At 38.0% G+C, this 24249-nt stretch overlaps 1 protein-coding gene across 3 annotated transcripts; it reads right to left on the bottom strand.

Annotated features, from left to right (window-relative positions):
* Nucleotides 1-4126: 4126 nt before the first annotated feature.
* Nucleotides 4127-23597, bottom strand: LOC111869074 (F-box only protein 43). Of its 3 annotated transcripts, none has more exons than XM_023860280.2 (5): nucleotides 23482-23597; nucleotides 22965-23026; nucleotides 19199-20272; nucleotides 11811-11966; nucleotides 4127-5685 (listed from the first exon to the last, which is right to left on the bottom strand). In XM_023860280.2, exons 3-5 carry the CDS (start codon nucleotides 20270-20272, stop codon nucleotides 5446-5448), a joined length of 1470 nt encoding a protein of 489 aa, XP_023716048.1. In that variant the 5' UTR covers nucleotides 22965-23026; nucleotides 23482-23597; the 3' UTR covers nucleotides 4127-5445. The 3 variants fall into 3 exon arrangements, with proteins under 3 accessions (XP_023716048.1, XP_033609172.1, XP_033609173.1); XM_033753281.1 differs by having other exon boundaries at nucleotides 5570-5681; XM_033753282.1 differs by lacking the exons at nucleotides 4127-5685; nucleotides 11811-11966 and adding an exon at nucleotides 18438-19125.
* Nucleotides 23598-24249: the final 652 nt, after the last annotated feature.

Raw genomic sequence — 24249 nt, 5'->3', positions numbered from 1 at the left:
GGTGCCAGGGTCAAGAATGGTGAATCTATATTTGCACTCTCACATACATTTTCATGGTGATTCTTAATTAAGGACAGAGAGAATTTTTTATGTTAACAGGTTAGCTAATCCCCAGAAATTTCAGAATTGAAGGACACGCACTTCTTGGATCCTCCAAAGATCTTCATGCCCTTCTTTAAGTCATTTAAACCATTCAGATACACTGCTGAGACTTGAGGCTTCGTCACCATAAACAGTTCACAACATTTAATACATTTATGTTGGTGTTTTACCCAGCTTAACACAAAATTCAATATTCACTCTTTGCTCTGTGACAGCAGTTAAAAACTGAGCTCCTACTCATGAACTGTCAGTGACTGGACTTGCTGACCCCTGCCATGTGTTGGTAAGAGAGAGAACTATACTTAAATGGCAGTAGTTCATTTCAGTACCTCAAAATATGAATACTGCAGCACCAGTCAGGGAACTGTATTGCCACAGGCAACAACTGTATTGTTTCAGGCCTGTGAATCTGTGTGTTTATGTTGCATACCCATAAAGTCGCCAGTGTGTGTAAGGGGAGGAGGGCAACTTTGCATATGCACATTGTAAAACAAAATGGTGATTTACTTCAAGTGTAGAAAGTTTCATGAACTTTGAACTCTTCTATAGCTTCGGTGTTCTTGACAGATTAATTTGAAACAGGAAACTTGTACTGTACTGTCTCTTCAAGGAAGAAAATTAGAATTGCAATGGACTGGTTAATTTCTCAATAAAACAACAAATTCTTTTTTTACTGTAAATGCTTTTATTTGGCTCCTTGTGTTGAATAGGGCAAGTTTCCTTCACATTGGCAAGTTTCATACACAAGGAAAGGCATTTCATAAAGCATGAAAATGTAATACAGCAATACCTCGCATAATCTGGCTTCTATCAGTCCGGATTGAAAATTTCAAAACACACTAAATTTTAATTGAGCAAAATAAAAATAAATTCTAAAAAATTAGTACACAAAATTATTTTTAATACAAAAATGATAGTTTTTTTCTTTTACCTTTATACAATCAAGTCTCTTTATGTACGGTTTATTTTTATGTCGTTTTCAAGTTACGCGATACAATACATATTTCAATTTTTTCTGGGGTTCCCTGTTGTATATGCTCGGGTCGTTCGTTCGTTCTTCAGGTCTGACAACTATCGCTGGAGGAGGTGGGGAGAGCACTACATTAATGGAATTTTGGAAGAGCTACAATATCAGAAACGTTATCAAAAATATAGGCGAAGCATGGCATGAATTAACGGCAAGCAATATGAGGGCAGTATGGAAACATATCATACCACATTGTGCAAATGATTTCATTGGTTTTGAAACTCATTTTGCTGAAGTCACTGATAACAGTGGAAATTGGACAGCAACTTGGTTTCAGTGAGTTAGATTCTGTCAACGTAATTGAGTGCATCAAATCAAACACTAATGAACTAGATAATGAAACACTTATTAACATAGATGAACCATGGGCTTATGAAGAACGGGAGGACAACTTAAACAACGATGACTGTGTCAAAGTGCCTGCACAAGAATTAACAGCTGAACAACTATCAAAAATTATTGGAGTGGTTGAAACCTTGTCAGACCATATTATGGAAGTTGATCCCAGTATTGAACATAGCCTTACAATTCACTGAACGATAAACAATGCAATTCGTTGCTACAAAGAAATGTATGAAGAGAAAAGGCCAAAGAAGAAAAATGTGCAGACATCAATATTGCAAATTTAGAGAATAAAAATGAATTGCAAAAAACATGATTTTTTAAATTATTTCTAATAGATATTTGAGTTTATTAATCGCATTTTATTTATTGAAAAATGGATTTTTTTTAACCAATTATAATTTTTTGTATGTATTTAGTTCCTCGATTAGTCCAGTTTCAAACAGTCTGGGATATTGGCGGAACCAATTAACCGAACTATGCAAGGTATTGCTGTACTTAAAACACATAATAGTGACCTAAAAAATTACAATAATCACAATTCAGGTACACACTATTTCATAACGGACTTGAGCAGTAACTTGTCTGGATAAGTAGTTATGCTAAGAGAGGCAACAGGAGGAAAATCTTCTAACAAAGAACAGAAGTTTATTCCTGATAAACTGAGCAAATAACACAGATCAATTATCAGTTTTGTGCTCAATAATACCAAATTTATTCCCTATGTTTAACATTGATTAATATCATGTTCTGCCACCAGAACTCATAATACTTGTGAAACCTTACAAAACTAGCCAATGATTCCTAAAACATTTCAACATGAAATGTGCAGTTCCATAGAAAGCTTTCTTCCACAAGGGAACAGCATATGGTAAACTGTTATTAAGTTTCATATTGTGTAAATATATCTTATCAACAAGATCTGCCTTCCAAATAAAAGCTGTCATCACTTTGCCTTGGGGAAGGGGGGCTCCATGGTATTACCATTTCACCAAATACCGCTTAAGGCACTTGATTCTCGACTCCCCCCCCCCAATAAAAATTTTTAACTTAAACAAGGCAACTAATTTAAAATGGAAATCACAAATTTAAATATGTATCTGAAAACCCTCCCATGGAATGTGCAGGCTTCAAAGAATTTAATTTGCTGTTTTTGCAAACTATTTCAAGAAAATAAATACAAATCCAAGACATAATTTCTAATTTCCATGAGAAGGTTGAATTTATAAAGCATTTGTTCACAATGGCTAACATAAATCATCATATTTACAGAGAATTAATTGTCATTTCTCTACTTACACTATACAAGTTCAGGAAATGTAAAACACTGTAACATTCTGAATCTGATTATACTTTGACGTTTGCCTTTTGATAAAGCGTTGTTCATTTCCGGCTCCACGTTTCATATTTTTTATTCTGCTGGTAGCATTATAAATTTTTTTCACAGTGTGCATCCTGTTGTGTCTTAAACAGATGGCAAGGTAAGGTTTCTGTCAACACAACAAACGTTATACAATCAATCCTCAGATAAAATTGATATTTTCCTGCCACTACATGTTTCGGTCCTCATGGAACCATCATCAGGCAGCAATTATGATTGAATGACAAAAGTTATTTCAATTCCCAAACATGAATCCATATTTAGTACAACATGTTCATATTACAAAATTAAGTCTAAATTAGAATATAGGAAATTACAATATTAACATTATATATGTACAAAGAATTGTATTATGATTAAATTAAAGATATATTAAAAGTAATAACATATTAAATATCTTTTGCAAGTGATGTTTATCGAAGGCGAACGTTATGTTGGTAAAATGTTATATTATGAAATAAGGTCTTGGGAATGAAATTGAAAGTTACACAATTAAAACCCAAAATATTAAAGTTATTAGAACAATTGTTCAGATCATGGAACATTATGTTAAAAATTTCCTCATTCATAATTTTTGTGTTGTGTAATAATTGTGTAAAGCCACGTTGTTGAGCGTCTCGTTAGAGTGGAAGTTGTTATGCCCAAAGTTATTATTACATGGGCTGTTATGGATTGTTGATATTCATTCAGCGTACATCACTGCGTAAACACATTGCTATCATTGATATGCGAGTCCTTCCTGTATGGATGTTGTATGTTGTAGCTTGGTTCAACATATAATGCCCATACAGGAAAATAAAAATTCTATCTGAATATTGATTGATTGTATAAACCACCTTACATCGCCATTAGCAAAAGCAATGTTTAATCACACTAGCCTTAAATGTGTCAGCTGGCTGAACTTCAGAACAGAAGCACAAGACACCTCAACACATTAAGACCCGTAGATCCTTAGTTCACAAACATGCAGACATAAGAAAATAAAAGGTAAAGCTGTCCCTGTAACAGGCCGTGGAGGTCCATAAGGTTGTGAGACATCAAACCTCGCATATTTTCTAGGGAATCAACTCACAGATGGCGGTGAGGTTGTAAGCCTTATGCATTGGTTGGCTGCCCTTTACCCCCAGGAAGATTCCTGGTACTCATTTCTGTTAGAGGCTGAGTCGACTCCAGGGCCATAGTGCAGCTGGAAGGACCTCATCAGGAGTTGAAACCACAACCTTCCGCCTTGTAGCATAGTGCCTCAACCAACTACACTACAGCATGCTCCTACATAAGGAGGTAAATATTCCAAATGGAGGTTAAGAGAGTTCTTTCCCATGAATATTAAGATCCTTACATTCATTGTCATGAGAACCTCAAATCTCACATTCTTTGGAAGCAGAACATGAAGGAAATGGTATGTACAAAAGAGGTCATCAAAGACAAGTTGGTGGCACAAAATAAGAGGGAATTTATAGGATATATAAATTTCTGTACATAAAAGTGTTTGTGATAAAATGTGTAAGAATTTTTAAAATTTAGCTTACAAAGGGAAGTAGTTGTAGAAATTACTGTTTAACCGTAAAACTTGGCAATATGACAGATGTGAAGGTAAATGAGTACTAACAAGGATACTGTCTTCTGGGATATATCATCATATAGTCCATTGAAAGTCAACCAACGTTTCGGAGGAATTCCATCTGAGTTTAGTTTCAACAAACTGCACAGCGCTATATCCCAGAAGAGAGCGCTCTTCACAACGACAGCTGTGAGAACCTGAAATCTTACAAGGACCGATAACTGTGTTGACTGATAAATGTTGATAATATATGACATAATTAAGAAAAGAACACTGTATTAGTAAAAGAGTATATAAACTGCAGCAGGAGAAAATATAGAAACAGGTGCAGAGATGATGACCCATATAAGTGTGGAAAACTTGAAATAAGTCACTTACTGTATAAAAAAGATAATTAGTACAGGAAGAAAGACTTATGACTTACATCTGTTCAGTAAGCAGTTTTGATGGCAAACCAGAAACTAGAAATAAGCTAATAATTAAAACAAATAATATATTAGGAACATAATAAAGTTCAGATCTTTAAAATATAATTATCACATACAGGAAAATCATATGAGCAACAAAATTAGTGTTTAAAATCAGAACTACCCTCATTACCAAACATGAAATTCTCAGCAATGAGGCAGTATAATGACAAGCCTCTGTATGTATGACTGCTCAGAGTAACAATAAAAATAATGTTTGACACAATCACATAGTAAAATTACACATAACCAGCTTTCAAAATATACATGTATCATTTTCTTACTTATTAAGGAAAATGTCATACATACAGTGCTTGAAGTGATGTTTGTATGATTCCAGATTACGCTCGCCTATCAGCTTGATAATAAATACTGCATGAGACAGTTCAAATGAAACGATATCCCATGCCACTGTGTGCACCGTATACATCACCTATGGGCGGACAGTGAGGTCGCCGCCCATATAGTGTATAATCACCAAGGTGTGACAGACCATTAATACTGCTACAGGAAGCATAACACTGGGCATTATCTAGAGACAGGTCATTACATAAATCCATGTCACTCATAGTCTGCGCAGATTTTTCTTGCTGGCTTTACTGCCGATACAGCTAGGACGTTTCCTGGATTGTGGAAACGGACAGGAACTACCGATATGGATGTCACGGTGACAAGTGGAGCAAAATAAATACTGACAATTTTTATGAGTACACTGACCCACATGTGAAACTACATCGATCTGAGATGGTAGAGAGCACCTAGGGCAAGGAGCTAACATCTTGCCACTTTCAAGTTTCTGTGCTGCCTGAAATTAGAGAAGAGAAATTCATTGATCATGTTCAGGTTCAAAAAATGAAGAATTTCTTGAAATAAACTTCAGATTCAGTTACAGACCTGGGTTTGAATCACACTGCACAGCAATTTTTCATTTTAGCAGAAGCTCGCATTATCCACAAAGACCAGGGTGATGTATGAGGGTTGGAACTTCAGTAGTGGCAACTATTTATTTACAACTGATACAAAATAGATGCATGTTTCAAAGTTTTACTGTCCTTCAATGTAGTCACCAGCATCATGTACAACCCGTTGCCAGCGACATGGAAGTCATAGGATAACTTTAGCGGCGCCTGTTGTGTTGATAGTTCAAAAGGAGCAGTCTACTGCATGAAGAATCTCTGGAAGTTCTGAAGCGAATGCCATGAAGTTTTTCCTTCATCGTAGGAATCAAGTTGAAGCCACAAGGGCTTAAGTCCGGGGAGTATGGTGGATGGTGCACCGCTTCCCAGTCCCATCGATTGAACAAATTGGCCACAGCTTGCGCTGCATGCGGCCGAGCATTGTCCTGCAAAATGATGGGTGGGTTCTGCAGAAAGTGTTGCCGCTTCTTTCTCAAAGCTGATCGCAGGTTGTGTTCCAAAAATGAACAGTAATACTGCATATTGACGGTCTGCTGTCAGGGAACGGTATGCGTTAGGATAACACCATCACAGTTGTACACGAGAATAACCATAACTTTCATATTGCTGTGGTTCTGACGAACTTTTGATTTTGGTGGTGACCCATAATGACGCCATTCGTTCGATTGTCGTTTCATTTGTGGCTCGTACGATTTGGCCCATGTCTCATCCAGCGAAATGATACGGCGTAAGAAAGCCTCTCAGTCGCGCTCCAAGTGGTTACAAACAGTGTCGTATTGTAGCCATTTCTGCATTTCCGTCAAATCATGCCGAACCCATCATGATGCAATTTTTCTCATACCCAGGCGTTCCTTCAGAATGTGAAGCACAGTCATATGTGCTAATCCTGTCTCTTGGGCCAGCTCACAAATCGTATGGCGTTGATCACTCTCCAGTAACGCAGAAAGAGCATACACTTCTTCTTCACTGACACTAGGACGACCTGGCTGACACATGTCTGCCACATTTTGGCGTCCCTCATTGAAGGCTTTTACCCACCTTGCCACTGTTCTGTAAGGCAACGCAGATTCCCCGCAAGCCTCTTGAAGACCTTGATGACACTGTCGTGCTGTACGGTCTCTGGCACATTCAATCTTTATCCAACTCTGTTGTTCCTGCTTCAAAAACATCGTGACAACACTACATTAGACCGCCAGCTAACACGAGTCTCTGCTCTTCTCATTACTGCACATGTGTGTGATGTGGGAAGGAAGAGTCCATTTGCTCTGAGGTAAGGTAGGTATGTAACTAACGTGTGGTATAAGCGACATTATTTGGTTCCGTTGCATGGCGTCTCTACAGCAGTGTTGCCACTATTAAAGTCCCAACCCTCATATATTTGAGTGTTTGCATTCACAGATGACATAGCTACACTGATTGTCTAACAGATTATGGTAACTGTCAGGTAACCTTGATCCACCGTTTTATAACATTATGTACATCCAGTAAACCCTCACTAACCTAGTTCCAGTTAATCTGGATTAAAATATGAAAAAAGATAAATTCTGTTCACAGTTGAGTATGTGCTTTAAAAGACATGGAATTTAGGAGCGAGATGGATTAGAGCAAGAGGACTCTCAGACTGTGTTGAGGGTAGCTGGAGACTGAAACAAAAGAAAATATCCAGGATTGGCATGAGCTGGATGAAGGAGACCCTGGATTTCGGCTTCTGAAGGGAGCGAGATGGATTAGAGCAAGAGGACTCTCAGAATGTGTTGAGGGTAGCTGGAGACTGAAACAAAATAAAATATCAAGGATTGGCTTGAGCTGGATGAAGGAGACCCCGGATTTCGGCTTCTGAAGGGAAAAAATTGTTGCAGTGATTTTTTTTTTTTAGTTTCATCAGCACTACTTATGTTATTAAATTTTCCATTTATGTGGTTTCTAAGTATTCTTTTGCCTTTTAGGGGTATCTTTTGCTTTATTAATCCAGATTATAGGGTAATCATGATCCCCTCCCCCACATTAATGCAGATCAGTGAGGGTTTACATACTTACCAACACAGTATGTAGACTGATATTTGTCATTGTTGTTGTCACATGTTTTGAGTGATACCAAAACTGTTTTGATATAAAGTGTGTGAGAGGAAAAGTAATGATAATAGGACAAATAAATCGAAAGAATAGGAAAGGAATAGAGGAGAAAAAAGGAAAGGAAATTAAGGTAGAAAAGGAAGATATAAAAGATATTATTTACTCTGAAAGATTAAGCCTGCAACTGAGCGGCCTCCGTAGTCTAGGGGTAACGTTCCCACCTCATGACTCAAGGTACGCGGGTTCAAACCCAACGGAGGTCATGGAATTTTTAAGGGCGGAAAAATTCAGGGAACAAGTCCTCCGGGAGGGACTTTAAGCCGTGGGTCCCGTGTCGTAGCTTTACGGCATGTAAAAAAACCTCATGCCTCAAGGAGGCCTCTGAGCCAAATTATAAAGGACATTTCCCGCCCAACAATAGTCTGTAACGCCTCTGGTAGATGGGGGAAGTATCTAGATACCGCTGAGCCAGTAGAGGCTGAACTCGCTGGCTGAGTCGGGACTGATGGCACGCACCAGTATCGGTAGGGTATAGAGACTGGTAGAATATCAAGGGGGACGTACAATAGACCACTGGTCCCGGTGCATAGGGAAACCCACCCCCTCCAATAATAATAACAATAATAATAAGCCTGCAGATACACTAAAATATCATGACCAAAGGATGGGATGCATGATTCCATCATGTGTTAATGACTACGCACAGGATTTGGATCAGTAATAGGATTTATAGAACATGTATATATCATAACTACACATAGTTACAACGGCCTCACTAATGTAAATGTTTTATAAATCACTACAGCACACGCTAATTTTCAGTCTGTTATGTCATTACTATTTGTCACTTTGTAACACTCTTCACATAGCGTCACTAGGTTACTGCTGCTAACCATGAAGGTTCTTTTGCTTCAGTGCTTATGTCCTCACTGGAAAACACCTGGCTTACAATTTAGTCTAGCCCTTGCCAGCATAGTTATTTGGGTTTCGAGCCCCATTGGGACCCATGCCCATATTTTTGTTGTTTCCAGACTTTTACATTTTGAAATGGGGCCTGCTCTTCAACAAGGAGAGGGGCTGACTACTACTGGTCATTCCCCCTCTACGGGGGAGTGACTCTCTCAACCTACCATTCGGTCGGAAGTTTAAATTGCTGCTGGCTTTCATCAGCACAGTAATTCTTGGTTTCAAGTCCCGTCAGGACCCATGATCATGTTTTTATTCTTTCCGAGATTTCTATGTGTTTTGAAATTGGGCCTCCCATTCAATGACAGGAGGGGTCTGACTACTGCTGTTCACTCCCCCCCCCCTCTCTCACTAACTCAACTCCACATCTCAGCCAAATCCACAATTCAGTCAGTCAGTTTGAATGTTGCTGGCCTTCGCCAGTTTTCTCCTTGAGACACATGACTATGATTTCTGTTCTCTCCATTGGTCCCTCCAGCCCTCATTGCATAGCCTCAGGACAGATGGGCAGAAAACATTATTCCCAGCAGTCTCCACTATTGTTGAGTGCGTATTCATTTTCACGATATCACTATATGTGTTTATTTTGCCATTACCTAGCAGTGGATGACATAAATATTTACACCAGAAACATAACCCATCTTCTGCTTACAGAGTGGATAGTTAGTAAATGACTGATTTTTATGCTATTTAATGGCACAATTTCAAATACAGGTCTACCATTGAGAGGTTCTGTATGGTTTTCATCAGTCCCTCCAGACAAGTTCTGGAACACGACCTTAAAAAAGGCCACAATTACTTCATGATATATCCTTCCCAATCTGCGACTCATAGTCATCCTTATTTATTGTACTACATGATACATGAAATTGGTGTCATTAAATAAGTCAGCATCAAATAAGAAATGCCCTGCAGGTAGGGAACCCGAAGGTTTATCATCGTGATCACAAAGCCCACCACTGCATTTTAATCCAGTTCTGACATGTCCTATATCTCTATGATCCATTTGATTATTAACCTCCCATCTGCATTCAGGTTTCCCAAGTAATCTCTTTCCCTGAGGTTTTCCATCCGAGTGTTACAGGCAATCCCAATTCCCCATAAACGGTAGACATCATCTCATTTGATTCTGAGCTGAACTGCAGAAAACGCTCCAAACTGAGCCTACCTTTCATTCTTTTCTGTCTTTTGTCAGAGCGTTTCTACCACAAACTTTATGAATTCCCCACAAAATTATGACTGCATGTTATTACATCTTTGCTCTTTACACTCTTCGAGATGTCCAGAGTCCTACTGTCTGATTTGTCTCTGCTTGCCACCTGCTTTCACCCTAGTTTCTTGCTTGGCTTATTCTTCGAACCTTGAAGATGGATGTGATATGTTCCTCTGAAACGTCAGTGGACTTTCAACGGATTACACAGTATTATATCCCAGAAAGTAGTAACCTTCATAACTACTGCTGTGAGAAACTCAAAGCCTATATTTCCTTTAGTAGTTTAGATGTAGGAACACGAGATAACAAGACCTCTGCATGTTCTCATGCTAAAATGTCTCTTTCTAGTCACTGCACACGTGAACCTAGAGGTACTGGGAGCAAGATTCAAAATAAAAAGAATAGGAAAAGGTTAACCTGGTCATGAATACCAATTTGACTTGTAACTACCGTTCCCAAGTATTTGAAGTCTGCAAAAATTTTCAAAAGAAATATTAACTGTTGTTAATCACATTTTGTCCTGTATTGTAGTCATGAGACATGAACTTACACATACTTTTCTGACAACAATGGCAATAATTTTCCATAAATAATTGCAGATCTTTACCTGTTTGCCTTCTTAGTATCAGTTTCAACTTCATAAATATTAGGAACAGCAGCCAGCCTAATTACATTAACCCTGCATATATTTATTTAATTCATGAAAGTAATTTTCTCCAGTTACTCAAAATATTGCGCAAATCCACAGGTTAGTTACCATGCTCACCCTTTACTAAACTGATTGAAGATTAGTATACAATGTCTAAAATATCTCTGACAGAATATCACACTTTGAGTAGGGCTGTATGGTATGGTAATTACGGTTCCCATTATGTGGAAAATAGAATGTATTAAATTTCTAATGACCACTTAATGATCTTCATTACTATTTGATGAATACCTCAAAGTTCATTTAGACACAATGTAGCCTCTTTAAACTTTTTCATTCGTTTAGAAGCACCAACGCATAATCCCAGAGAACTCTGGAATCTGGCCCCAATTAAATATAGACATATCATATAGTATCACAAGTTAAATGTTTTATGTGCTTGAAAATTTGTGTAAACAAACTGTTTATTCATTCAATGAAACCTCTGTCATCATTATTAACAAATTTATGATGCTAGGAAATGATAAATTTGTGGTCTAAAACATTCAGGAAAAGTCTCTTCTGTTGGATCTTTGAACAATTTGCAGCAGGCCCTCAGACAATCTTCTTGCATAAGTAAGGTCCCAAATTGAATGTCCAATGTTGAAAACTAGATATATGATATAAATTCTGTCCTAAATGTAACAATTTATTGTAGGTCTTTTGTTTTGCCTTCTTCTACACTACATGTTTCGGCCGCAAACGGCCATCATCAGTTTTCTAAATCGGAACTGAAGATTTTAAAAGTGCCAGTTCATGAATGTCAAAATTGATGTGTGTGGGTGACAAAGATGATGTACAGACAAAAATCAGCGAAGTAGATCCTGTTAGCCAATTGGGAAGACCTGTGTTTTTTAAATTTTAAACTGGGTGCAGTGTAACAGCTACGTGAGTGTATACACCTGATGATGGCCGTTTGCGGCCGAAACATGTAGTGTAGAAGAAGGCAAAACAAAAGACCTACAATAAATTGTTACACTTAGGACAGAATTTATATCATATATTGTATAGAGTGTAACAGGATGCTTAAATATAATATTGAAAACTTGCTTTATTTATTTACTGTTAAATACCTTGTAAAACTGAAGAAACCTCCGTTTGCTGGGACTTGTCGGAGGGCTGGATGGACTGCGAACAACCTGACTGCTTCCTTCATATGCCAGATTATCGATCGCTTTAAAAACATTTTTAGGACTGTGCAGCACAGCCGGTAAATTTGACTTATGCTCCTAAAAGATTAGATTAAAATATGCATTAGTGAGTAGCATATTCATATCTCCTGCTCCTTTAATGGTGATGGAAATGGATGGACACAGATTTTACTTGGACTCATAGACTCATGTATCACGTTCAGTTGAAAAAAGCTGAACTGGTTTTGAGGTCCTCACAGTGGTGTCTACAAAGAGAAAAGTCTTCTGGGTTGCAATGCCGTGTAGCTCGGAAGAACGTGTCATCTCTGTTTTCAGGATCAAACAGTAAACCAACCATGAAACCAATGAAAGTGCCTGTTGTTCCTGCTATCATCTTGCTTGGCTTACTCTTCTACTATGAAGATGGAGATATGTTCCTCCAAAACATTGGTCTCTCTCCAGATTACATGGCACTACAACCCAGAAAGCCATACTCTTTGATTAAAGATAAATTAGTAAAGGCCTCAGCATTAATTACAAACAACTCTTTTCAGTCTATTAACACTTTGCAGACCGGCAATTTAAATATTTAAATCACCTGGGGACCGGCATTTTTATACCTGCTACCCTAACTTGTGCACTGTTCACTTTAAAAATTAATGTAAAATCTCCTAATTAATTTTATGAACTAAAATTTTTGGAGAACACTTACCAATGCTCCTAGAAGTGCTTGAGAGTGTGATATTTCTGGAAACATTCCCCTTTGTGAAGTGGCATTACACACTTGCAAATATAGACATAGTCTCTTTTTTGTGAATTGCACAAACACAGCATTGCCTAGAAGGATGCTTCCCCTCGGAATGTTCACTCTTCACAATTTTCACGAGGGTATGTTTCTGCATATCACCCGAGAGTCGCCCAGGGGTGTCCACATGAGGCCTGCGTGGGGTGGGAGTAGACGAGCCTGGTCGTACTAAGACTGTGTCTGTAGTCCAGGCTTTTGCCACATTCAGCAGAAATGCCTTGTATTTCAACGTTGAATGAGGGTTTAGATTTTTGAAAACCAAAAATGAATTGAAAATGGCACAATTTATAAGCCACAAGGCAACTTTCTTTGTCCACTTTACTGTTTTCCGAGGAGCAGAATAATAGGCCAAGTACTGATTAGCTCTATCAACTCCCTTCATGAACATACGAGGGGGGACCCAAAAATAACCGGAAACGACCTGTTGTGCGCGCATGCTTTGTAGTTACGAGTTGTGCTGCTAGGTGGTGTTAGCTGGGGGTCTCCCGCGACTGTTAGTGAGCTGGCGTCAGTCTGAGTTAAGTGGTTTGTCTGTGGTGCTCTGTTGTGTGCGTTCCTCTTTCAACCCTTTGGCGATTAGTGAGATGGCCGACCAGAAGGAACAAAGAGTGTGCGTGAAATTNCAACTCGTAACTACAAAGCATGCGCGCGCAACAGGTCGTTTCCAGTTATTTTTGGGTCCCCCTTCGTATTATACTCAGAAATACAAACAGGCTTCTTTACCTGTCCATGTCTCCTTTGGACATCAATCATGCTCGAATTGTGAATTGTGGAAATCATATTCACAACATGAGTATCCCTCCAGGACTGAAGAAGATTATCCCCCTTCCTCCTGAATGTGGTTTCACCACGTTTCAGGGATTTAGATTCCTCTTTCAGATCTGGAGGAAGGCCTCTGCTCACCCTAATTGTTCCACAAACACGTACTTTTCTCAAAAGTATGTGTTCTGCAGTTGCCACACTGTTATAATAATTGTCTTGATAGACATGTTAATTTTGATCAAGAAAGGATTCCAAAACGGAAACAATAGTCTCTTGTAATTTCTTTCCTTCACCAGAATAAATTTCTAAATTTATAATATAGCCTGAAGTGCTTTCAGTAACTACACGAACAAGTAGGCCATACTTTGTAAGTTTCCCAGGATTATATGTTCGCATATTGCTCTGCTCACTGACAGCATGCTACGTACAGCTTGAAGAAATAAAGGCATTAATTTTCCTTTGCAGGGGCATACAATTATAGCATTGTCACATAACCGATTAGTCAGCAAACATTCCAGAGGCTTATCATGCAGCTACGTGCAAGCTGGGTGGCGTCAGAGTGATGTACAGTGTGTTGCAATTTATCCTGTTGTAAAAACGTATTAATACACGACCGGTCCGCCACATTTAAAAGTGAAAAACTTATTAATGCGTGCGCAGTCCACAAAGTGTTAAGAACATTTTATTAGTCACTGTAGTGTACATGTGCAGGTTTGCAACAGGCACTGCACTATTCCTACCCTTTGAGAGAGGTTCCTTTATGTGTATAGAAATAAGTTAATTTAGTCCCGCATAAAACACTCATGTATCAATTACAAATGATTAATTAATAATCCATTATTTTACAGCCAATTCAATTAATTGGTTTTAATTATCACATTTAATATTAATTTCACTTGGCATATTCCTTTGTTTAAACATGTATATGTATGCATAAGCATGTGTTGTAGAATAACAGTTCTTAAATCAACTGGTTAGACATGACATATATTCCTTTAATTTGAAGAGAGCTGTGAAAATCTATGGAATTCCAGTGCATTACTTGGTACAGACATGCAGACCACAATGAAAGTCATGAATATATTTAGTGAAGAATATTGTCATGAAGTGTATATCACAGTTTCTGGAGCATCTGAATGTAGCAAACTGCAGTCACGATGTTCAGCAGGAAATCATCACCCTTGGCAACAAGTCACTGAAGCAACTACAAAGACGCATGCACATGTACACTTCTGTGCTCATCCATCGGCAGACAGGTAACCCAGCAGGAACAAAGTTTGCAGTCTTTATCGCCTCCTGCATGGCGCTATGTCCAATGCAATTTCCCTAACAATCTCCCTTTTGTCTTCTGTAATGGATGCATCAACTTTCTAGTAATTGTAACTTCATGTTCTCACTTCTTGCCATCTTTGTGCAACTTTGTCAATTCAATATTCTCTTCTCATTATACAGCACTACATGTTTCGGCCTAACTGGCTATCATCAGGTGTATAAGATGTTTGATTAAAGGAAACTGCTGTTCTGCTTTTAATTTTTATGTAAAATGCTTCTAAAATATTTTTATGTTATTTTTAGATTATCATGCTATTATTATGCACATGTCTGGTGTATCTGTAATATGTAATGGGTTATATTAGTGTTTTGTTTATAAGATAGATATTTTATGTTATATTGTGTTGTTCTATCTCCACAGCTGTGATGTTACTTGCATTTTGTTGTGTTGGTTCTGAGCATTTCTTTGTAGTTGCTCTCTTTTTAAACGTGATGTAGGGCATGTATGCTACTAACTAGTGTTCGTTTCCTGCAGTGCTCTGAATATTGGGTTATGCGTGTATGTTTGTATCATCTATCTGCAAGTTATTTTTGCTGATATTGTATATGTGGTATTTTTCCAGTGTTTAAAAGTTTTTCTTTTCTACATGTTCTCATAATGTTCATAGTATCTGTAATGATCCTGCATGCATGTCCCGTGTTTAATATATGGTTTGAGTATCCTAAATTACAATTATTATTTCTAAGTGCTTGTGTATGTTCTTTGTACCTGGTGCAGAATGCTCTGCCTGTTTGTCCTCAGTCTAAGCATTTCATTGCCACTTTTGTTGTATTTGTCTGTATGTGGATGTTGATTCACTATATTTTGCATTGTGTACTGTGTTTTAAATGCTATTTTTATTTGTGTGTCCGTGAATAATTTTGTGATTTTTCTTGTTTCTTTTCCGATGTATGTGAAAGTGGGCCATTTTGTTTTCCAGTGTTGTGGGTTAGTGTCAGTATTTTGCTTTTGTGGAACTGACTGTTTTATGATTTTGTTTATATTATATTGTAACATGTAGACCCATTGCTAAGTAATAAGTCTGTAAACAATGGCCGCTCTTAGGTAATGGCCACATACACCAATAGAGTAATTGGGAAACAGTGTTCTCTACACAGTCCATGCAACAGCTGTGTGATGCAATGATACAACTGCTGGGAAAGCTGTTTTCTATGTCGTCCATGCTGAGGTGTTATAAGAAGGACAAGTCTAGAGTTTAGAGTCGCTGGCCAGTAGTGGCATGAACATGGAAGCTGAGCAAGCTACAGCATTAGAAGACATAACCATATAACTGGTGAAGACACAGCAGACTGAGAAGGCTTAGTGTGTGCTGTAGTGAACTGCTGATTATGTGAATTGATGATAGCGCTATAGTTCCTTGTAGTTACGATCTGTAAGTGCTCAATAAATCCAATTACCAATCCAAACCCCATATATAGTCACTCTATAAATTCGTGACAATATTTATTGGTTTAGTTCTTTTTTTTTTGCTTCTTTAGATGTTGGATACATGTTTAATCTGTTTATTAAGTAGTTCATACCTGTTATAATATGTTCATGTGGATGGCAGGAGTCATTGGGTTTTGTGATATCTGTTTGAGTGGATTTTCTGTATATTGTAAATTTAATCTCTTTTTCCTTATGGTATATTGAAAGATCAAGAAAGTTAATGGAGTTGTGTAATTCCTCTTCTATATTAAATTTTATAGTGAGTTGTTGTTCATTGAATTCAGCCAATGTTTCATCTGTTTGTTTTCCTTTGGGCATACATCAAAAGAAGTCATCCACATATCTAAAGTACCAATTATTTGGTGTTTCATTAATATTGGATATATTTTTTTGTGTTCTAAGTTCTTAACATATGTTTCAGCTAATATTTTGCTGATGTAGGAGCACCCATAGCTAATCCATCTGTTTTGTTCATTTGTAATATTTGTTTAAATTTTAGAATCATTTCACATTAAAACGAAAAGAAGAACAGAGTGATAACAGAGTAGAAGGTTCCTTTAACCCGACATATTATACACCTGATGATGACCAGTTAGGCCGAAATATGTTGTGTTGTATAATGAGAAGAGACAAAGATGTCGAAGTGTGACTATTAACGCTTATCATACGGGCATTTAAATTCCGGTAAAGGCAGCCGTACGGAATATATTTAAATACCCGCGATTAGAAATCCGTAAAAACTGTAGTCACTAAATTTGCTCCTATTTCTGCAATTTCTGTGATAAACGAACGAAATAAACGCTGTTTTTTTCTCTAAAGAATATAGAATCAGATATTGTAATTTACAGATTGTATAAAACATGTTAAAATTTTTGCACTGACTCCAAAGAAGAATTTTCCCAGTTTCTTGTTTCTGTGCAAGAATTCATACGTTCTGGATACCCCTGAATGCAAGTTGCTGATGACGACACTTGTGCAAGTCACGGTAACACCGGATGTTGAGTCTAGAGTTTATCGTTGGCTACTACTAGAATGTGGACAGTGGACGAATGATATAAAGTCACATGTTGTTGCATATAGAGTTCTTCTAAACAATACGTGTACTGTTCTTGTAGAGTTGAAGGCTAGCGTTTGTTTTATGAAATCGTGTTACTGTATGAACACACACCGTAATAGCTTCGTGGCTGGAAGCGTTCAGTCGAGCGTAATTTCAAAGTGTGATCGTACCATGACGTAATTCTTGTGGAATGAAGAGTGGGCGAATGGCTCGGCTGCACACTAAGATTACATTTCTTTATACAGTTTCATTACACTGAGTGCTTGGTTCGTAACTGGAAGTGTTCTGTCTAGCTATTCGTCGGCAACCTGGGGACCACCACACCAGCGTGGCACGAGGAGTGTGAATAATTATTCAGGTGGAGCTGTGGGCAAACTGTGCCAAACAGTTATAGCATCTGTTGTCGAACCTGGAAATGGACAAATAAGCTATTTTTCCATCTCCTTGGTCTGAACAGTTACATCCTGTTGTCACACTGAGAATTTCGTCTCGCTCTTTTGCGGAACATGCTGTTAGGGGTCCACCTCGCCATCAACGGCCAGGGGTCGAACCCCTGCCGTTTTATGGGAGATATCTCGACTATAGAAGGCCAAACCACATCACTGGCCGACTTGCTCTACTTCGCAATTGAGGTGTCGTGTGTGCTTTTCGCGTGGGACACGAAAGACCGCCCGGACAAAGTGCGTGAATTGCGAAATCGGACTCTGCATTTCCGGATTTTTTGAGAATTCCACACGAAGGCAACATTCCGGCAGATGACGCAGGTGGGAAGACAGACACTCCATGCAGATGGTGGCCAAAAATTATATAAGTAGGACATTATTTTCTACCTTAAAAATGTATTTCAAATAACGTCCGCACGCGCGGACTTTGCGACACCACATGGCGTCATTCGTACCGCTGCCTTTACTATCTGCGACGACATACATTGTCTTTAGTCGTTTAAAGGTTAATGTATCAACAAAGTTGCACAAAGATGGCGAGGAGTGAGAGCACGAAGTTAGAATATGCAGTGAAACAGGATGCAACAGTGTAATATTATTCTACTGATTGCATTCCATGGTGGCAGTTTTTGGTTAACTGCTGCAAGGAAGATTGGCAATGTCCCTCTTGTCATTTTGGAAGTGTTTCACCCATTGTCACACAGTGCTGGCATCCACACAGGAATCTCCATAGACCCGATGAAGTCGATCAGAGATGTCTGCAGCAGCACTGTTCTCCTTTATGAGAAATTCAATTACAGCACTCTGGTGAAACAATACATCACTTACAGCCATTCTGTTGCAGTGGACCACAGATAAGTATTGGTGCATAAGTGCTGGACCTATATATCAGATTGCAGAAACAGATACAGCTACTGGCCATATGACCCTTAGTCTCTCGATGCCAACAGAATATACATAAACTGATGCTGCTCACTACATTCTGTATGGCCGTCATAGAGTTCCATTACCTCAACCAGAACAGCACTCCTTCCTACTATTTAGCCCAGCAAATCTACATACAAAAAGTGCAGCAACTAATTCAGAATGCTAAGAAATCTACAAATATTTAGAAATTAAATTTAAGATGATCGGGAGCAGCTGTTTGTTTTTGAGAGTTATTTTATAGCACTGCCAGTAGCTAGGATATGCAGAGCTGAATGACAGAATGAAGGATTAATTGCAGAGAATTTGGAAGGAACTGATCATGGTTACATAATGGTACTACCCTGGCATTTGCCTGAAGGGACTGAGGAAAGCCACAAACAAAACTAATCAGAATTTCCAGCATGCCAAATGAGATTCAAACTGAGCACCTCTCAAACAAAAGTTAAGAGCATTACTGCTGTGCCAGTCTGTGTGGTGTGCAGCTGTTGATGTAACTCGTTCACCTGTGATGTAAGAAAGTAAAATGTAACACTGTAAGCAATATAGGCATTTTCAAGTTAGACATTCTCTACATACCCGCAGTATATTATTTTCCTTGTTCTGTCGCTTTTTCTTCAGGTATTTACGTATACGTCTGCGGGAAGCACTGTCGGATTTACAGACTCTGTTCCATGTCTTGGAAACCACTGCTACTGCAGTCAGATCCACAGGCTCCAAGTAGCTGAGTATGTCTTTCACTACAATATGGTGATCACTCTTTTCACTGAGGAGGTAGAGAAAATCAACTTTCTCCCGCCCTATTTGACATAGAAGTTGCTGACTAGAATACTTTAGGGGGAACTGAATGTGACGTTCAGTAGCCTCTTCAAATTTTTGGCATTTTGTCGGTAGATCTCGTGAAAGATCTCTTCTAGTCAAGTTGTCATGTTTATTAATTATCAAATCATGGTCTTCAACAGATGAATCCCTTTCCTGTGAATGGTAAAGGTTCACCATCTCCTGACTGCCAGTTTCACTGTCCTGTCTACACCCTTCATGTGGTACTAGCATGTGAGTTGCATGATATTCAGTTTCTGACTTTCTGACTGATATCTGTCCCATATTATCTGTATTATCCATATTATCCCTATGACTGTCAGCTTTCCATTCTGACTCATTTCCATCCACTTCCATTTTTTCATACAATGTAGCACTATCATCAAGTATGCCATTTTCTTCTGAATCAAAGGAATTTTCTACCAGCGATAAATCATCAAAATCATTGCTTATCAACAGCTCACTTTTGCTTTGTGACTGCAATTCACTATAACCAGAAGGTGAGTCCTTTACTCCTTCTGTGCTTGAGAGTAATGAAACATTCCTGTGTAGCAACTTAAGCCTCCCTAATGAGGCTTTCTTTTTCTTGTGTGCTGAAAGAAGTGCTCCATGACAACACACACTTGGCGTGTGTGACAACAGTGTGCCAGGGGTTAATGCAGCACAATTCCTACATCTGTATTTACATCCATGTGACAGCTTCCTGTTGCTCGATGGCACAGAATTCAAGCTTTCAGCTGAACTTGGAGTAGTTGTGAGGTAGCCACTGTCATCAGTGTGCAATGGTGTCTCCCCCATTATATGCACTTGATGTACAGGTGTATACTCTTCCATCTGCAAACACAATTTCAAACTAATACAAATTGCTATTTTGGGGGCTCATTCATTTTTATTTTATTCTGTAGCTCAAATGATGTACAATGTACAATGACCATGATTTATTCCAGCCGTCTTACAGTGCATACACTCATCCACCTCACTCTTCACTCCTGCACTACATGTTTCGGCACAAAGGTGCCATCTTCAGGTGCTTTTCGATTTACGTTAAATTACTTCACTAACGTAAATCGAAAAGCACCTGAAGATGGCACCTTTGTGCCGAAACATGTAGTGCAGGAGTGAAGAGTGAAGTGGATGAGTGTATGCACTGTAAGACGGCTGGAATAAATCATGGACATAAATCAGTGCAACAGGACGCTAAAATATAACATTTTCAAAATACAATGATATAGGTTCATTAATTTTTATTTTATCCTGTAGCTCAAAATATATGATATAGGACATGTCCATCTATGTTATCAAAATACACTGATTATGGTATAAACTTTTTAGAAATACAGTAAAACTTGGTTATAGCAACATCGGTTTCTGCGACACCTTGTCTATTGCGTCAAATATTCAATGGTACGAACTAATTCCTCATAAAGCAAATGTTTTTATACCTTGCTTAGTACGACATGCACAAATGCATCAACCTCGTATGTAACGTCATTTTCATTCCTGAATTTCTCTGATATCGTGGGAAAGTTCGATGTGTCTGCCCACCCTCACTTTCTCTACTTGCTGACGTGACTGTCCTGGAAGAATACGACCGCGGGCTGCAAGAGGAGCGTGGGTTTTATGCGAAAACAAGGGTGTGGGGTGGGACTGCGTGAATAGTGCAAGAGGACGCGGCAGGTTGTTAACTGCATTCCTTTCCTAGAATCTCGTCTAACAGGACCTCACATTGTCTACTTACCCTATAGTGTTCCTGCCTAAACCCAGAGAAGTGCAGTAGCGAAAACATGGCAATGAAAAGGAAAGTTTTAAGCATTGAAGAGAAAGTTAAAGTGATTCGTGAAATATTGTGTGTATTGTCAGTGAAAAGCGCTGTAATATGTCTTTGATATTACACATTTGGGCAATTCCACGTTAATGTTACGTTAGTCTGTACTTAACTACGTATTTCACTAAAAAATGCAACATTTTAACTCGGTTTTTGGTAGATTTTTACGTGACTAACATAAGGCTACTGTGGAAGTGCCCATTTCGGTTACAACGACATTCGTTTATAACGACACTATTTTTAGGTCCCTTTGATGACGTTATAACCAAGTTCTACTGTATAGCTTATTCTACACATCTACTTATTGGTATCCAATATTACAGTATTCTTCTTTGAAATAATCTTCTATTGAACAATAGAATCCCTTAATAAATTAAGCTCTTCCCTTCCTTTTTTAAACTGGCTGTTGTTACCTATTTGTTTTATGTTGTTAGGCAATTTGTTATAGGTCTTTCATCAGTGTGTAATTTTCAGTTTTCAAAATAATTTAACTGTAAATTAATAATGCATTTAACATTTCCATACAGAACATTCTTCAGTATATTGTCGCCTGATTACTAAATTGTACCATGTCCATCAACACCAATCACAGGGAAACTAAGTTTTAAGTTAGTCTGAAATGCAGTTTAAATGTACCTTAAAACAAAAACATTCCACTACATCAAATTTGCATGTAAGGTAAGGAAGCATATGGACATAGCACAACACAATATATACAATCATAAAAGTGCATTATCTCATTTTTGCCCAAAACTGGAGTTAGAAAAGTCCAAAACTCAGATGATGCTATGCCATAGTCAATTTTTTACTCAAACTCTGTCATATGAAACCCCATGAACTCTGTGAAAATATTTGTAATAGCAAACTAATTAACACGTTAATAATACAAAGTTATTGTACAATGTCAACAGCACAATCCAAGTAAGGGTCTGAAAATTTGTAATTTTAAACCATAGTGATTCAAAGTTTATTACATGCATTGTAGCCATAGTCAGATGCTGTGACCATAATGAATAATTTCAGCAGGCATCTTTAACAGTTCTTTCAAGAAGGGAGAAAGTAGGATGTACGTAGATAACTGTAACAATCCAACCTGAGTTGAAGCTGAAGAGGGATACCTGGTAGGTTCAGTTATATATTTACGTTTCTTCTAAAGTATTTTTCTAGCCCTACAGACTCCTAGGTGTGGCATATCTGATTCATTTCAGTTGGTTTCACTTGTTACCATCCATGATGGTGACAGATGTCTCCAATTTTGAATTACTTCTGTTCTGACTGTAATGCTCCCAGTATATGCCAAGTTGCCATATTTTAAAAACCAACCTAACAATTTAAGCAAAATTATGTGAGTAGAATCCATCAGAAACAAGGCATAAGAGCAAGGTAAATGCCTTAAGTTTTGTCAAACTTACATATCATGAACTAGAGCAGTCTCAGTCATATTTATCATAAAGACCATGCAATAATGCAAATCTGATTGGTGAACAGAGGCTGTTTCATGCATGCTAGTTGATAGGTAACTGGAAACCATCAAAGCAGATCCATTATGAATTGCAAATTCAAATATGAGACTTCAGTCACCCGCAGTTCACATAACAGTGTTTATGGCCTCGGCTTATACAGTTACTCGTTCAAACCTTCACTTAGGACACAGATGTTTCTATTTCTCACCACTGACAAACACCATACTCATTACTATACCTTCTTGGGTGATTGAAGTTAAAACAGCACGGTTTCAGGTGTTACATCCCACATTTCTGGATCTGGAAAATCCAGAATGAAATTTAACAAACTAAAAACTAATTCAGGATATCAAGAGGTGTCAGTAACAATCCTAATGCAATACACTGATTAAAAATTGTAAGTATGTGAACTTCGAAATTATTTCTAAATATACTTTGCTTAGCATTTAGGGCTGTGTCATAATCGAAATAAAATGTCCAGTTGACTGCCACTGTGCAAAAAAAAAAAAAGATTCTGTGTTAAACAAATTAATTTTTCATTTTCAAATTAAATACGAAAACAGAAACTCCCGCAACAAGTCTACTATCAACGTTCTTACACTAAACATACAATGTAACTGCTAAAACCGTTTGTTTCATTGTATATTTGACAGATGGACGACCAGTAGCTAATGTGCCAGGATATGTACAATTCTGCCACTGTAAACCAATTTGAAATTGAGTTCCTTCATTGTGACTTGCTTACAGTTACTTACTCTTCCTTTAGTTACAATCAAACGTTCTGTACGTCTTAATCACGCCATGGAGACACTTTTGAATGATTTCGGTTCAAATTTCCAGCGTTTCAAGCTTCCTTCTGTGGCCAATCGGAATATTTCTAATATGTAGATGCGCCAAACTTTGAATTGAAAGCAAGGCAGTTCGTTGGTGCAGGCCGAGAGTAGTATGAAAAATTTAGCGATCATACTGTGGTACTCTGAAAAGGGATTTTGAACGTTAATACCCCAGAATTGAGCCACGATTTTTCATAGAAGCAGTCCCACCACTACTCTTGAAATGTCCCACTCATCTTTGCATATAAAACGGTTGGTAGGCATGGTGTATGTAGTGGTTGGTTATCGCAGGAGTTGCGTGTATTTAAGCACATTTGACGTTAGTGGCAAAGATTTGTGAATAATCAGGTAAGGAGCTGGTATTTAAATGTGTTGGAGCCTTAATTAACAGACATCTCTTGTGATATTATCAGCAAATGGTAAATCCAGTTATTCGTTTAAGAGTCCTTATGGTGGAAAATTTTTTACCTGTTACTCATGTTGCTCCGTTAAAATGTTATTGTGAATCGTGTAAAAGTGAAGTTTTTTATTTACACTTAGGAACTATGCAGCTATAAGTCGTAATCCTAGTGCCTAGAATTAATTTTAAGAAAATAGCGCAGCAAATATCACTGAAGAAATAAGGTTATGATAATTGCTGTAACATTATCACAACAGAACTTCGGTACTCTTACACATGCCTTCATGATA

The sequence above is a fragment of the Cryptotermes secundus genome, unplaced genomic scaffold (genome assembly GCF_002891405.2).
Source record: "Cryptotermes secundus unplaced genomic scaffold, Csec_1.0 scaffold455, whole genome shotgun sequence".
Lineage (NCBI taxonomy): Eukaryota > Metazoa > Arthropoda > Insecta > Blattodea > Kalotermitidae > Cryptotermes > Cryptotermes secundus.
This window is presented reverse-complemented; position numbering and strand designations above follow the sequence as displayed.